Source organism: Oncorhynchus clarkii, chromosome 9 (genome assembly GCF_045791955.1).
Source record: "Oncorhynchus clarkii lewisi isolate Uvic-CL-2024 chromosome 9, UVic_Ocla_1.0, whole genome shotgun sequence".
Taxonomy (NCBI): domain Eukaryota; kingdom Metazoa; phylum Chordata; class Actinopteri; order Salmoniformes; family Salmonidae; genus Oncorhynchus; species Oncorhynchus clarkii.
Window position 1 is genome coordinate 57,981,851 of NC_092155.1, and position 16,506 is coordinate 57,998,356.

At 51.2% G+C, this 16,506-nt stretch overlaps 1 protein-coding gene across 2 annotated transcripts in view; it reads left to right on the forward strand.

Moving 5' to 3' along the window:
- Positions 1-16,506, forward strand: part of LOC139417306 (signal peptide, CUB and EGF-like domain-containing protein 3) — a 118,376-nt gene that overhangs the window by 41,958 nt on the left and 59,912 nt on the right. For both annotated transcript variants that reach the window (XM_071166571.1, XM_071166572.1), the window contains exon 4: positions 6,927-7,061. In XM_071166571.1, the coding sequence (XP_071022672.1) occupies positions 6,927-7,061 (135 nt within the window). The remainder of the gene's footprint in view (positions 1-6,926; positions 7,062-16,506) is intronic.

The following is a 16,506-nucleotide window of genomic DNA, read 5'->3' on the forward strand; positions in this document are numbered from 1 at the left end:
ACCTAGGGTCAACTCCTCAATGATGTAACACTTGATTATCCTCAGTCATCTTCTGTCAATGAAGAGCATGAACTACTGTATAGTCAAAGTATTCACTGTTCTTCTGTTTCAACCTCAAACCAAAGTCGTCTGCATGAAATGTCCTTATTCTCTCATGTGATAATACCATTCCCATGGCAACAGCCCTCTGACTAAGTGTTTTCTCCCCAATCTATTGTGACAGCTTTGAGTGATCGCTTGGTTGAGCCTGTACCTCTAATCCCCAGGGATCTTGTTCTAAGGCTGGCTAATCAAACTGCCAGGATTCAGCCTGATGTATTATTGACCAGGGGGCTGATGGGAAAGTCCAGTCATCAGAGAGCCTCACGTTGATTCACTCCATCCTCACTCTTTGAAGCACGCATCCTTTGATGCATCACTTTTAAGTGCTTTTGTTACACTTTAAATGGTAGTGTAACATGACTAGATTTTGAAAGATAGCGTTTTATTCTCTTCTGGACATAAGTAGATTACTTTACCCTCACTGTTCCCCTATGGTCATCATGTGGGTCAGTCTGTTGGCTATCTGAGAGGGAGCCCAGATAATGATGCATTGGTTAATCCCCCTACTCTCCTAGCATGGCCAAGAGGAAAGGCTATCACTCCTCTGGTTTGATTCAGGGGAAATCACAAAGTCTAGGCTCTTAGTAATAAACCTCCCCTCCACCATCTCTCCATTGCAGATGCAGATACCCAGAGCTTTCTAGTCGGGTACCCTCCCAGTGCTATCAATTTGCTGTTGTTGTGACACACACAGATCCGGTTTGGGCATGGAGGCTTTCCACAGTCCAGGAGGTGGAGATGGAGGGTGGAGTGATGAGTTGCAAGGGAGGAGGAGGACTTGGGTTTGGTGTATTAGCTGGCTCCTGAAGAGGATATCAACACTCTCTTTCCCTCAGGATTGTTCGGCCCCATTCACCATGACATGAACAATTCCATCTGAGCCGACTGGCAGGGGAAAGTCAAGCCTGGGATTGGTCTTTAGGGATGTAAGCACCCAGCAGACAGGCTGCAGACGTCAGGGCCTCTTGTCTTCTTGGCACCAGCCTGTTCACCCCAAACACACATCCCGGGGGTTTGTTTTTAAAATACTTCCAGACTTCTTTTGGAGGAACTGAGGAATACCATTTGGTATGACCAAAGCTCATTTTTCATTTATGGGATAACTGAGTGAGACAGTGGGAGTTCAGGCTCTCTGTGTATATTTACCAAAAATCGTTACCTGAGCGACGAGCGCATCGTTGGAGGCTGGGTTTCAATCAAAGCAGCATTAGCTTTGTTTATATCGTGTTAGTATGACAACAAGCTGTTCCACTGAATTCAAATCTAAATACAGCCTAAGCAAAGCCTTGTTTGTTTTTGTGTGGTCACGCTAGTCAGGGTTTAAATCCTCCTGAGTAAAAGTGACCTGAACAGACAACACTACACATTGGCTTAACCTAAGGAAGTGCATTGATTAAGCAACACAAAGTATCTCTAGTCTAGTAGCACTCCCACTGCTCTGAGTTCAGTTTCTCACCCACACAGCTAACCGACAGAGAGCACGCGTGGCCTCAGGCAACACATCAACTTGTGCATCCTCCTGCTGACAAGTGCCTGATTAGTGCTGTCTGTTTGTTTACACGTGGCCAGTGTCTGTGTGCACTGAAATCAAATCAAATCAAATCAAATCAAATCAAATTTTATTTGTCACATACACATGGTTAGCAGATGTTAATGCGAGTGTAGCGAAATGCTTGTGCTTCTAGTTCCGACAATGCAGTAATAACCAACAAGTAATCTAACTAACAATTCCAAAACTACTGTCTTGTACACAGTGTGAGGGGATAAAGAATATGTACATAAGGATATATGAATGAGTGATGGTACAGAGCAGCATAGGCAGATACAGTAGATTGTATCGAGTACAGTATATACATATGAGATGAGTATGTAAACAAAGTGGCATAGTTAAAGTGGCTAGTGATACATGTATTACATAAGGATACAGTCGATGATATAGAGTACAGTATATACGTATGCCTATGAGATGAATAATGTAGGGTAAGTAACATTATATAAGGTAGCATTGTTTAAAGTGGCTAGTGATATATTTACATCATTTCCCATCAATTCCCATTATTAAAGTGGCTGGAGTTGAGTCAGTGTCAGTGTGTTGGCAGCAGCCACTCAATGTTAGTGGTGGCTGTTTAACAGTCTGATAGCCTTGAGATAGAAGCTGTTTTTCAGTCTCTCGGTCCCAGCTTTGATGCACCTGTACTGACCTCGCCTTCTGGATGATAGCGGGGTGAACAGGCAGTGGCTCGGGTGGTTGATGTCCTTGATGATCTTTATGGCCTTCCTGTGACATCGGGTGGTGTAGGTGTCCTGGAGGGCAGGTAGTTTGCCCCCGGTGATGCGTTGTGCAGACCTCACTACCCTCTGGAGAGCCTTACGGTTGAGGGCGGAGCAGTTGCCGTACCAGGCGGTGATACAGCCCGCCAGGATGCTCTCGATTGTGCATCTGTAGAAGTTTGTGAGTGCTTTTGGTGACAAGCCGAATTTCTTCAGCCTCCTGAGGTTGAAGAGGCGCTGCTGCGCCTTCTTCACAATGCTGTCTGTGTGAGTGGACCAATTCAGTTTGTCTGTGATGTGTATGCCGAGGAACTTAAAACTTGCTACCCTCTCCACTACTGTTCCATCGATGTGGATAGGGGGGTGTTCCCTCTGCTGTTTCCTGAAGTCCACAATCATCTCCTTAGTTTTGTTGACGTTGAGTGTGAGGTTATTTTCCTGACACCACACTCCGAGGGCCCTCACCTCCTCCCTGTAGGCCGTCTCGTCGTTGTTGGTAATCAAGCCTACCACTGTTGTGTCGTCCGCAAACTTGATGATTGAGTTGGAGGCGTGCGTGGCCACGCAGTCGTGGGTGAACAGGGAGTACAGGAGAGGGCTCAGAACGCACCCTTGTGGGGCCCCAGTGTTGAGGATCAGCGGGGAGGAGATGTTGTTGCCTACCCTCACCACCTGGGGGCGGCCCGTCAGGAAGTCCAGTACCCAGTTGCACAGGGCGTGGTCGAGACCCAGGGTCTCGAGCTTGATGACGAGCTTGGAGGGTACTATGGTGTTGAATGCCGAGCTGTAGTCAATGAACAGCATTCTCATATAGGTATTCCTCTTGTCCAGATGGGTTAGGGCAGTGTGCAGTGTGGTTGAGATTGCATCGTCTGTGGACCTATTTGGGCGGTAAGCAAATTGGAGTGGGTCTAGGGTGTCAGGTAGGGTGGAGGTGATATGGTCCTTGACTAGTCTCTCAAAGCACTTCATGATGACGGAAGTGAGTGCTACGGGGCGGTAGTCGTTTAGCTCAGTTACCTTAGCTTTCTTGGGAACAGGAACAATGGTGGCCCTCTTGAGTGCTCCTCTCAGAGCGTCTCGGCTCGGTTCAAACCTGGCGCCGTGGACACCGTTCAGTGAAGAGGGTGGAAAGAGCCATGTCATTGTGACTCCAGCAGCAATGGAGAGGAAAGAGGAAATCCTCTAATCCTGTTTAAAAGAGAAATGATCGTGTTTTAATTTGGGACTATGCCCCTCCCTCCCTCCCTCCCATCTACCGATGCTCAGCGAAGCCAAAGGGATGTTTATCCTCATAATGTCTCCTTCACCTACCAGAGCAGCTCAGACAGCATGCCTTCAGACTGGCCCTTACTGCTGCCTTATTAGGTAGCGTGTGTTTCTTAAACCCCTGTAAATGAAAAGCACAAATAGGGTGAATGGCCGGCCTCGGTCTCACCTCCTCATTTCTCTGGGATGTCTGCTCTGGTCTGGACCACAAAGACTTCTGTCTGTCTGTCTGTCTGTGTCTGCCTGCCAGCCTGCCTGCCTGCCTTCCTGTCTGTCTGTCTGCCGGTTGTGTCTGTTGAATCTTGGTCAGCACTGAGGAGGAGATACACATAGTTTTCTATTTTTCTCCTCAAAACTCTGCTGCTGGGTCAGCAAAAAATACCCAGAGAGTCACTGAACCCTTTTAGAAAAAAGACGAACGCGTCTCCAAAATACGTCTTGAGGAGGTTCTGTAACTCAATCGCCATGTTTACACGGCTCCGAAGCTCAGCACAAGGCCAAATGTTATATATACAGTCAAGGCTATCTGAGAAACCAGCGGACATGGCCTCCGCAAACACAACCAATCTCTTAATCTTCCCATTTCCCCCTCTCCTCCTCGCAGCGAATCGAGGGATAGAATGGAGAGATGTCTCATTTTTCTGAACTGAGGCAGCCCTTTTGACTTCATTAAGACGTTATTCCATCCTCTACAGATATTTTTTTGTTAACGTTTTAAATCCAAATAAATGAGCACTTCTCCTGGCCATGCCAGAATCCCTTTCCACTTGGAAATATTTGCTTTGGATGCCAGCCTTGCCCAGCACAAAACACGGGCAATTATTGGAGCTATTTTAACAGGAGAGATCTACTGACATGTGATGCCTCATTTGAAGGGATGAAGGAATCAGGAAATTAAGCCATCATTAATGCACTGGGGGTTTGGAAAGATATTTCCTTTTTGAGGCTGACTGCGTATTTGGTGTGCATTTTTGCATGTATCATGAGTGTATTTCTGTGTGTGTTTGTGTGTGTGTGTGTGTGTATGTGTGCGTGCTCTCGTGTACACTCATACTTGTGTGTGAGCCCACTTGTGTTGGTGTGTGTATTTGGGCGTATGTTTCATGGGGGTTGGTGTTTGGCTTTACAGTTTATCTGCAAAGGTGCAGCTGCAGGTTCCTTGCAGCTAAACTGAAAGGTGTCACCGCTGCCACTCTCCCTCTCTCTCACTGTGGAGAAAGACTCAAGTCAAAGCCAAAGCAGCTGCACTGAGGCTGGGGTGGATTGCAGCTCTGCTTAAATGGAGCACATTACTCCAGCACGAAATGACTCCAACTTCTTTAACCTTCATAGACCCTCCAGTCTGTCCTTATAACACTAAGTGTATTTAGCATCTCTTTTCAAGGATGCAGGGACAGACACGTCACCTGGATGGCAGTTGTGCTCAGGTTTTCCCAGTGGGCCTGAGTGACATGATGACATTGTTTTGAGAGGAGGGAGGCATCGGTGCTGATGGAGTGTGAGAACAGAGGACTAGACTTGTGGTCAGGAGGGTCACATGCCACTAACCCACTTAGCTGCCCCAGAGGTTTCTGTCTAGTCAGGTTCCACTTTGACATCACTCAGGAGTTTGAGGTGTATGTGTGTGTTTGTGTGTGTGTGTGTGTGTGTGTCTATGCATGTGTGTGTGCGTCTGTGTGTGAAAGAGAGGAGGACAGAGTGAAGTTTAATTTCTAACTATGCTGGGCTGAGAATCCCCCAGAAAGGAAACTTCATCCAGAGGCCTTCTCAGACTGGAAAAATAGGCAGAAAATTAGTTTCACATGACAGTTTATTAAAAAAAGCCTTGTGTATACAGCAGATTATTGATGTGTCGAGCATGGGGATGGATAGGGTTCCAGGAACAGAGCACAGGTCTCCAGGGGAGGAGGAGGCCTAGAGTCAAGGCACTGTCATGTAAAGGGGATGCTGGGCTGGCTAGTAACATTACTAATATCTAATGACAGTGAGAGGTCTTTCCTTGGGAAAGAGGTCTTCTGACCTCAATGGGACTTCCTGGTTAAATAAAGGTTAAATAAAAATATACTGTATGTAATATTGTATGACACTGTGCAAGACCTTCCATTTTATAAGGTTTTCTAAGATTAGTGGATGGCCCCAGAGGTCCCTAATTTGATACTGTTGAGTATTTATTCCGCACCATAAAATGGTGGCTTGAAGCTAAAAATATAAAAGAGCTTACACCTGGTTGCACTTTGGTCCAATACCCCATGTAGTGACCTGTGAGCTCGGACGTTTTTAACAAGTTGTTAGTGAATAGATGTTGTCCTGATACCACTGATTGGGTGTAGTCTCAGAACACTTCTAGTAATATCTTATAGAGAGTAAGAGGCACAATGAAGTCTCAGTGGGATTAAATGCTATGTCAGCACCTACTGTGTTAGAACCTACTCATTAGTCTAAGGCGCTATGCCCTGTGGCAAAGCATAGCCCCCGGAGATACCTCTGTACAGACTGCTGCTGTGTGCTGCACTTCAGTAGGCTTCAAGTGGCTCACCTCCCTCTCCTCCCCTCTCTACCCCCTCCTCCCTCTCCCCTCCCTCTTCCCTCCCTCCCTCACCTTCCCCTCCCTTTCTTCTCCCTCTTTTCTCTCCCTCTCCCCTCCCCTCTCCTCCCGCCTCCCTCCCCTCTCTCGTAGCATTCCTTCATTGGAGAGGCTGACAGAGGCTCGTCATCGACAGGTATTCTGCCCCAGGTGGATCAGGTTACCACAGTTGCCAGGGGAGTGTGCTGCTCAGGCTTAGTGCTGCACAGTTGGAGGCTTTCAAACTGTGAGCCCTCCGCTCCGTCTTCTGCCACGCAAGATAACTGTGAACTGAGACATCAACTCTTCAGACGCCTTTAGACACCCCCCTCCTGGTTTCTCTTGACCATGTCTCATATCTCCCCTCATGTTGTGACCTCTGCAGTCTACACTGCTGAAACCACTAAACCACTCTCCTGGTGCAGTTGCATTAATATGCATGTTATTTTGCTCGTCATTTCCCAGAAATTACAATGAAGAACTGTGTTCTCCTGTGTCAATGCTTCCATGACAATAATCTTTCATTTTGTTATGTCGCTGTTACAGTATATCATCATATCTAGTTTAATTCAGTCAAATCTAACTGACTGGGTGCAAAAAAGTAACTGCAGAGTAGATCCCTTACTCCAGTTGACCATACTGGTTTATCTCCTTCTCCTCCTTCCTGGACCCATTTGTTTTCTATGATTGTAATGATTGTTCACTTCCTGTTTCATTGCAGATGTGGATGAGTGTTCAGAGGGGAATGGTGGATGTCAGCAGATCTGTGTCAACATGATGGGCAGTTACGAGTGCCGCTGCAGAGAAGGATTCTTCCTGAGCGACAACCAGCACACCTGCATCCAAAGGCCTAAAGGTTAGCCTTGCATCCTCAACACGCACGCACACACACGCATACACATACATACACACACACACACAAGCATTCCAGCGAAGGGACTGCTCTAGACTTATGGTGCAGGAGAAGATACCAGTACGAGCTCATTAGTCCTGCTCTCTGACCTGAAGGTACCTATTAAACTGCTGGGGTCATGACCTCATTATGGTCCCATTCAGGGGAAGTATCATTTACACTTCAGATGGTGCATTTTCATTAAGCCTTGTTTAAGTTTTACTACAAGTGAAAGGCTGTAGTCTGCGTCTCAAATGGCACCCTATTCCCTATATAGTGTACTTCTTTTGATCAGGGCCCATAGAACTGCTCTCTGTTTGCACCCAGTCTGCTCTCTGTCTGCTCCCAGTCTGCTCTCTGTCTGCTCCCAGTCTGCTCTCTGTCTGCTCCCAGTCTGCTCTCTGTCTGCCCTCTGTCTGCTCTCTGTCTGCTCCCTGTCTGCTCTCTGTCTGATCTCTGTCTGCTCTCTGTCTGCTCTCTGTCTGCTCTTTGTCTGCTTCCAGTCTGCTCTCTTTCTGCTCCCAGTCTGCTCTCTGTATGATCTCTGTCTGCTCTCTGTCTGCTCTCTGTCTGCTCTCTGTCTGCTCCCAGTCTGCTCTCTGTCTGCTCTCTGTCTGCTCTTTGTCTGCTCTCTGTCTGCTCCCAGTCTGCTCTCTGTCTGAACTCTGTCTGCTCTCTGTCTGATCTCTGTCTGAACTCTGTCTGAACTCTGTCTGCTCCCAGTCTGCTCTCTGTCTGCTCTCTGTCTGCTCTCTGTCTGCTCTCTGTCTGCTCCCAGTCTGCTCTCTGTCTGAACTCTGTCTGCTCTCTGTCTGATCTCTGTCTGAACTCTGTCTGAACTCTGTCTGCTCTCTGTCTGCTCTCTGTCTGCTCCCAGTCTGCTCTCTGTCTGCTCCCAGTCTGCTCTCTGTCTGATCTCTGTCTGCTCCCAGTCTGCTCTCTGTTGGATCTCTGTCTGCTCCCAGTCTGCTCTCTGTCTGCTCCCAGTCTGCTCTCTGTTTGCACCCAGTCTGCTCTCTGTCTGCTCCCAGTCTGCTCTCTGTCTGCTCCCAGTCTGCTCTCTGTCTGCTCCCAGTCTGCTCTCTGTCTGCTCCCTGTGTGCTCTCTGTCTGATCTCTGTCTGCTCTGTCTGCTCTCTGTCTGCTCTTTGTCTGCTTCCAGTCTGCTCTCTTTCTGCTCCCAGTCTGCTCTCTGTATGATCTCTGTCTGCTCTCTGTCTGATCTCTGTCTCCTCTCTGTCTGCTCCCAGTCTGCTCTCTGTCTGCTCCCAGTCTGCTCTCTGTCTGCTCTCTGTCTGCTCTCTGTCTGCTCTCTGTCTGCTCCCAGTCTTCTCTCTGTCTGAACTCTGTCTGCTCTCTGTCTGCTCTCTGTCTGAACTCTGTCTGAACTCTGTCTGCTCTCTGTCTGCTCTCTGTCTGCTCCCAGTCTGCTCTCTGTCTGATCTCTGTCTGCTCTCTGTCTGCGCTCTGTCTGCGCCCAGTCTGTTCTCAGTCTGCTCTCTGTCTGCTCCCATTCTGCTCTCTGTCTGCTCTCTGTCTGCTCCCAGTCTGCTCTCTGTCTGCTCTCTGTCTGCTCTCTGTCGGATCTCTGTCTGCTCCCAGTCTGCTCTCTGTCTGCTCTCTGTCTTCTCCCAGTCTGCTCTCTGTCTCCTCCCAGTCTGCTCTCTGTCTGCTCTCTGTCTGCTCTCTGTCTGCTCCCAGTCTGCTCTCTGTCTGCTCTCTGTCTGCTCCCAGTCAGCTCTCTGTTGGATCTCTGTCTGCTCCTAGTCTGCTCTCTGTCTGCTCCCAGTCTGCTCTCTGTTTGCACCCAGTCTGCTCTCTGTCTGCTCCCATTCTGCTCTCTGTCTGCTCTCTGTCTGCTCCCAGTCTGCTCTCTGTCTACTCTCTGTCTGCTCTCTGACGGATCTCTGTCTGCTCCCAGTCTGCTCTCTGTCTGCTCTCTGTCTTCTCCCAGTCTGCTCTCTGTCTCCTCCCAGTCTGCTCTCTGTCTGCACTCTGTCTGCTCTCTGTCTGCTCCCAGTCTGCTCTCTGTCTGCTCTCTGTCTGCTCCCAGTCAGCTCTCTGTTGGATCTCTGTCTGCTCCTAGTCTGCTCTCTGTCTGCTCCCAGTCTGCTCTCTGTTTGCACCCAGTCTGCTCTCTGTCTGCTCCCAGTCTGCTCTCTGTCTGCCCTCTGTCTGCTCTCTGTCTGCTCCCTGTCTGCTCTCTGTCTGATCTCTGTCTGCTCTCTGTCTGCTCTCTGTCTGCTCTTTGTCTGCTCCCAGTCTGCTCTCTTTCTGCTCCCAGTCTGCTCTCTGTATGATCTCTGTCTGCTCTCTGTCTGATCTCTGTCTCCTCTCTGTCTGCTCCCAGTCTGCTCTCTGTCTGCTCCCAGTCTGCTCTCTGTCTGCTCTCTGTCTGCTCTTTGTCTGCTCTCTGTCTGCTCCCAGTCTGCTCTCTGTCTGAACTCTGTCTGCTCTCTGTCTGATCTCTGTCTGAACTCTGTCTGAACTCTGTCTGCTCCCAGTCTGCTCTCTGTCTGCTCTCTGTCTGCTCTCTGTCTGCTCTCTGTCTGCTCCCAGTCTGCTCTCTGTCTGAACTCTGTCTGCTCTCTGTCTGATCTCTGTCTGAACTCTGTCTGAACTCTGTCTGCTCTCTGTCTGCTCTCTGTCTGCTCCCAGTCTGCTCTCTGTCTGCTCCCAGTCTGCTCTCTGTTCTCTGTCTGATCTCTGTCTGCTCCCAGTCTGCTCTCTGTTGGATCTCTGTCTGCTCCCAGTCTGCTCTCTGTCTGCTCCCAGTCTGCTCTCTGTTTGCACCCTGTCTGCTCTCTGTCTGCTCCCAGTCTGCTCTCTGTCTGCTCTCTGTCTGCTCCCAGTCTGCTCTCTGTCTGCCCTCTGTCTGCTCTCTGTCTGCTCCCTGTCTAATCTCTGTCTGATCTCTGTCTGCTCTCTGTCTGCTCTCTGTCTGCTCCCTGTCTGCTCTCTGTCTGCTCCCTGTCTGCTCTCTGTCTGATCTCTGTCTGCTTCCAGTCTGCTCTCTTTCTGCTCTCTGTCTGCTCTCTGTCTGCTCCCAGTCTTCTCTCTGTCTGAACTCTGTCTGCTCTCTGTCTGCTCTCTGTTTGCACCCAGTCTGCTCTCTGTCTGCTCCCAGTCTGCTCTCTGTCTGCCCTCTGTCTGCTCTCTGTCTGCTCCCTGTCTGCTCTCTGTCTGATCTCTGTCTGCTCTCTGTCTGCTCTCTGTCTGCTCTTTGTCTGCTCCCAGTCTGCTCTCTTTCTGCTCCCAGTCTGCTCTCTGTATGATCTCTGTCTGCTCTCTGTCTGATCTCTGTCTCCTCTCTGTCTGCTCCCAGTCTGCTCTCTGTCTGCTCCCAGTCTGCTCTCTGTCTGCTCTCTGTCTGCTCTTTGTCTGCTCTCTGTCTGCTCCCAGTCAGCTCTCTGTCTGAACTCTGTCTGCTCTCTGTCTGATCTCTGTCTGAACTCTGTCTGAACTCTGTCTGCTCCCAGTCTGCTCTCTGTCTGCTCTCTGTCTGCTCTCTGTCTGCTCTCTGTCTGCTCCCAGTCTGCTCTCTGTCTGAACTCTGTCTGCTCTCTGTCTGATCTCTGTCTGAACTCTGTCTGAACTCTGTCTGCTCTCTGTCTGCTCTCTGTCTGCTCCCAGTCTGCTCTCTGTCTGCTCCCAGTCTGCTCTCTGTCTGATCTCTGTCTGCTCCCAGTCTGCTCTCTGTTGGATCTCTGTCTGCTCCCAGTGTGCTCTCTCTGCTCCCAGTCTGCTCTCTGTTTGCACCCAGTCTGCTCTCTGTCTGCTCCCAGTCTGCTCTCTGTCTGCTCCCAGTCTGCTCTCTGTCTGCTCCCAGTCTGCTCTCTGTCTGCCCTCTGTCTGCTCTCTGTCTGCTCCCTGTCTGCTCTCTGTCTGATCTCTGTCTGCTCTGTCTGCTCTCTGTCTGCTCTTTGTCTGCTTCCAGTCTGCTCTCTTTCTGCTCCCAGTCTGCTCTCTGTATGATCTCTGTCTGCTCTCTGTCTGATCTCTGTCTCCTCTCTGTCTGCTCCCAGTCTGCTCTCTGTCTGCTCCCAGTCTGCTCTCTGTCTGCTCTCTGTCTGCTCTCTGTCTGCTCTCTGTCTGCTCCCAGTCTTCTCTCTGTCTGAACTCTGTCTGCTCTATGTCTGCTCTCTGTCTGAACTCTGTCTGAACTCTGTCTGCTCTCTGTCTGCTCTCTGTCTGCTCCCAGTCTGCTCTCTGTCTGCTCCCAGTCTGCTCTCTGTCTGCTCTCTGTCTGATCTCTGTCTGCTCTCTGTCTGCGCTCTGTCTGCGCCCAGTCTGTTCTCAGTCTGCTCTCTGTCTGCTCCCATTCTGCCCTCTGTCTGCTCTCTGTCTGCTCCCAGTCTGCTCTCTGTCTGCTCTCTGTCTGCTCTCTGTCGGATCTCTGTCTGCTCCCAGTCTGCTCTCTGTCTGCTCTCTGTCTTCTCCCAGTCTGCTCTCTGTCTCCTCCCAGTCTGCTCTCTGTCTGCTCTCTGTCTGCTCTCTGTCTGCTCCCAGTCTGCTCTCTGTCTGCTCTCTGTCTGCTCCCAGTCTGCTCTCTGTTGGATCTCTGTCTGCTCCTAGTCTGCTCTCTGTCTGCTCCCAGTCTGCTCTCTGTTTGCACCCAGTCTGCTCTCTGTCTGCTCCCAGTCTGCTCTCTGTCTGCCCTCTGTCTGCTCTCTGTCTGCTCCCTGTCTGCTCTCTGTCTGATCTCTGTCTGCTCTCTGTCTGCTCTCTGTCTGCTCTTTGTCTGCTCCCAGTCTGCTCTCTTTCTGCTCCCAGTCTGCTCTCTGTATGATCTCTGTCTGCTCTCTGTCTGATCTCTGTCTCCTCTCTGTCTGCTCCCATCTCTGTCTGCTCTCTGTCTGCTCGCAGTCTGCTCTCTGTCTGCTCTCTGTCTGCTCTCTGTCTGCTCTCTGTCTGCTCTCTGTCTGCTCCCAGTCTGCTCTCTGTCTGAACTCTGTCTGCTCTCTGTCTGATCTCTGTCTGAACTCTGTCTGAACTCTGTCTGCTCCCAGTCTGCTCTCTGTCTGCTCTCTGTCTGCTCTCTGTCTGCTCTCTGTCTGCTCCCAGTCTGCTCTCTGTCTGAACTCTGTCTGCTCTCTGTCTGATCTCTGTCTGAACTCTGTCTGAACTCTGTCTGCTCTCTGTCTGCTCTCTGTCTGCTCCCAGTCTGCTCTCTGTCTGCTCCCAGTCTGCTCTCTGTTCTCTGTCTGATCTCTGTCTGCTCCCAGTCTGCTCTCTGTTGGATCTCTGTCTGCTCCCAGTCTGCTCTCTGTCTGCTCCCAGTCTGCTCTCTGTTTGCACCCAGTCTGCTCTCTGTCTGCTCCCAGTCTGCTCTCTGTCTGCTCCCAGTCTGCTCTCTGTCTGCTCCCAGTCTGCTCTCTGTCTGCCCTCTGTCTGCTCTCTGTCTGCTCCCTGTCTGCTCTCTGTCTGATCTCTGTCTGCTCTCTGTCTGCTCTCTGTCTGCTCTTTGTCTGCTTCCAGTCTGCTCTCTTTCTGCTCCCAGTCTGCTCTCTGTATGATCTCTCTCTGCTCTCTGTCTGATCTCTGTCTCCTCTCTGTCTGCTCCCAGTCTGCTCTCTGTCTGCTCCCAGTCTGCTCTCTGTCTGCTCTCTGTCTGCTCTCTGTCTGCTCTCTGTCTGCTCCCAGTCTTCTCTCTGTCTGAACTCTGTCTGCTTTCTGTCTGCTCTCTGTCTGAACTCTGTCTGAACTCTGTCTGCTCTCTGTCTGCTCTCTGTCTGCTCTCTGTCTGATCTCTGTCTCCTCTCTGTCTGAAGTCTGCTCTCTGTCTGCTCTCTGTCTGCTCTCTGTCTGCTCTCTGTCTCTGTCTGCTCTGAACTCTGTCTGCTCTCTGTCTGAACTCTGTCTGAACTCTGTCTGCTCTCTGTCTGTCTGCTCTCTGTCTGCTCCCAGTCTGCTCTCTGTCTGCTCCCAGTCTGCTCTCTGTCTGCTCTCTGTCTGCTCTCTGTCTGCTCTCTGTCTGTCTTCTCTCTGTCTGAACTCTGTCTGCTCTCTGTCTGCTCTCTGTCTCTCTGTCTGAACTCTGTCTGCTCTCTCTGTCTGTCTGCTCCCAGTCTGCTCTCTGTCTGCTCCCAGTCTGCTCTCTGTCTGCTCTCTGTCTGATCTCTGTCTGCTCTCTGTCTGCGCTCTGTCTGCGCCCAGTCTGTTCTCAGTCTGCTCTCTGTCTGCTCCCATTCTGCTCTCTGTCTGCTCTCTGTCTGCTCCCAGTCTGCTCTCTGTCTGCTCTCTGTCTGCTCTCTGTCGGATCTCTGTCTGCTCCCAGTCTGCTCTCTGTCTGCTCTCTGTCTTCTCCCAGTCTGCTCTCTGTCTCCTCCCAGTCTGCTCTCTGTCTGCTCTCTGTCTGCTCTCTGTCTGCTCCCAGTCTGCTCTCTGTCTGCTCTCTGTCTGCTCCCAGTCTGCTCTCTGTTGGATCTCTGTCTGCTCCTAGTCTGCTCTCTGTCTGCTCCCAGTCTGCTCTCTGTCTGCTCCCATTCTGCTCTCTGTCTGCTCTCTGTCTGCTCCCAGTCTGCTCTCTGTCTGCTCTCTGTCTGCTCTCTGTCGGATCTCTGTCTGCTCCCAGTCTGCTCTCTGTCTGCTCTCTGTCTTCTCCCAGTCTGCTCTCTGTCTCCTCCCAGTCTGCTCTCTGTCTGCTCTCTGTCTGCTCTCTGTCTGCTCCCAGTCTGCTCTCTGTCTGCTCTCTGTCTGCTCCCAGTCTGCTCTCTGTTGGATCTCTGTCTGCTCCTAGTCTGCTCTCTGTCTGCTCCCAGTCTGCTCTCTGTTTGCACCCAGTCTGCTCTCTGTCTGCTCCCAGTCTGCTCTCTGTCTGCCCTCTATCTGCTCTCTGTCTGCTCCCTGTCTGCTCTCTGTCTGCTCTCTGTCTGCTCTCTGTCTGCTCTTTGTCTGCTCCCAGTCTGCTCTCTTTCTGCTCCCAGTCTGCTCTCTGTATGATCTCTGTCTGCTCTCTGTCTGATCTCTGTCTCCTCTCTGTCTGCTCCCAGTCTGCTCTCTGTCTGCTCCCAGTCTGCTCTCTGTCTGCTCTCTGTCTGCTCTCTGTCTGCTCTCTGTCTGCTCCCAGTCTGCTCTCTGTCTGAACTCTGTCTGCTCTCTGTCTGATCTCTGTCTGAACTCTGTCTGAACTCTGTCTGCTCCCAGTCTGCTCTCTGTCTGCTCTCTGTCTGCTCTCTGTCTGCTCTCTGTCTGCTCCCAGTCTGCTCTCTGTCTGAACTCTGTCTGCTCTCTGTCTGATCTCTGTCTGAACTCTGTCTGAACTCTGTCTGCTCTCTGTCTGCTCTCTGTCTGCTCCCAGTCTGCTCTCTGTCTGCTCCCAGTCTGCTCTCTGTTCTCTGTCTGATCTCTGTCTGCTCCCAGTCTGCTCTCTGTTGGATCTCTGTCTGCTCCCAGTCTGCTCTCTGTCTGCTCCCAGTCTGCTCTCTGTTTGCACCCAGTCTGCTCTCTGTCTGCTCCCAGTCTGCTCTCTGTCTGCTCCCAGTCTGCTCTCTGTCTGCTCCCTCTGCTCTCTGCTCTCTGTCTGCTCTCCTGTCTGCTCTCTGTCTGATCTCTGTCTGCTCTCTGTCTGCTCTCTGTCTGCTCTTTGTCTGCTTCCAGTCTGCTCTCTTTCTGCTCCCAGTCTGCTCTCTGTATGATCTCTGTCTGCTCTCTGTCTGATCTCTGTCTCCTCTCTGTCTGCTCCCAGTCTGCTCTCTGTCTGCTCCCAGTCTGCTCTCTGTCTGCTCTCTGTCTGCTCTCTGTCTGCTCTCTGTCTGCTCCCAGTCTTCTCTCTGTCTGAACTCTGTCTGCTTTCTGTCTGCTCTCTGTCTGAACTCTGTCTGAACTCTGTCTGCTCTCTGTCTGCTCTCTGTCTGCTCCCAGTCTGCTCTCTGTCTGCTCCCAGTCTGCTCTCTGTCTGCTCTCTGTCTGATCTCTGTCTGATCTCTGTCTGCTCTCCGTCTGCTCTCTGTCTGCTCTCTGTCTGCTCTCTGTCTGCTCCCAGTCTGCTCTCTGTCTGCTCCCAGTCTGCTCTCTGTCTGCTCTCTGTCTGCTCCCAGTCTGCTCTCTGTCAGCTCTTTGTCTGCTCTCTGCCTGATCCCAGTCTGCTCTCTGTCTGCTCCCAGTCTGCTCTCTGTCTGCTCCCAGTCTGCTCTCTGTCTGATATCTGTCTGCTCTCTGTCTGCTCCCAGTCTGCTCTCTGTCTGCTCCCAGTCTGCTCTCTGTCTGCTCTCTGTCTGCTCCCAGTCTGCTCTCTGTCTGCTCCCAGTCTGCTCTCTGTATGCTCTCTGTCTGCTCCCAGTCTGCTCTCTGTCTGCTCTCTGTCTGCTCTCTGTCTACTCCCAGTCTGCTCTCTGTCTGCTCTCTGTCTGCTCCCAGTCTGCTCTCTGTTGGATCTCTGTCTGCTCCTAGTCTGCTCTCTGTCTGCTCCCAGTCTGCTCTCTGTTTGCACCCAGTCTGCTCTCTGTCTGCTCCCAGTCTGCTCTCTGTCTGCCCTCTGTCTGCTCTCTGTCTGCTCTCTGTCTGATCTCTGTCTGCTCTCTGTCTGCTCCCTGTCTGCTCTTTGTCTGCTCCCAGTCTGCTCTCTTTCTGCTCCCAGTCTGCTCTCTGTATGATCTCTGTCTGCTCTCTGTCTGATCTCTGTCTCCTCTCTGTCTGCTCCCAGTCTGCTCTCTGTCTGCTCCCAGTCTGCTCTCTGTCTGAACTCTGTCTGCTCTCTGTCTGATCTCTGTCTGCTCCCAGTCTGAACTCTGTCTGCTCCCAGTCTGCTCTCTGTCTGCTCTCTGTCTGCTCTCTGTCTGCTCTCTGTCTGCTCCCAGTCTGCTCTCTGTCTGAACTCTGTCTGCTCTCTGTCTGATCTCTGTCTGAACTCTGTCTGAACTCTGTCTGCTCTCTGTCTGCTCTCTGTCTGCCCCCAGTCTGCTCTCTGTCTGCTCCCAGTCTGCTCTCTTTCTGATCTCTGTCTGCTCCCAGTCTGCTCTCTGTTGGATCTCTGTCTGCTCCCAGTCTGCTCTCTGTCTGCTCCCAGACTGCTCTCTGTTTGCACCCAGTCTGCTCTCTGTCTGCTCCCAGTCTGCTCTCTGTCTGCTCCCAGTCTGCTTTCTGTCTGCTCCCAGTCTGCTCTCTGTCTGCCCTCTGTCTGCTCTCTGTCTGCTCCCTGTCTGCTCTCTGTCTGATCTCTGTCTGCTCTCTGTCTGCTCTCTGTCTGCTCTCTGTCTGATCTCTGTCTGCTCTCCGTCTGCTCTCTGTCTGCTCTCTGTCTGCTCTCTGTCTGCTCCCAGTCTGCTCTCTGTCTGCTCCCAGTCTGCTCTCTGTCTGCTCCCAGTCTGCTCTCTGTCTGCTCTCTGTCTGCTCCCAGTCTGCTCTCTGTCAGCTCTTTGTCTGCTCTCTGCCTGATCCCAGTCTGCTCTCTGTCTGCTCCCAGTCTGCTC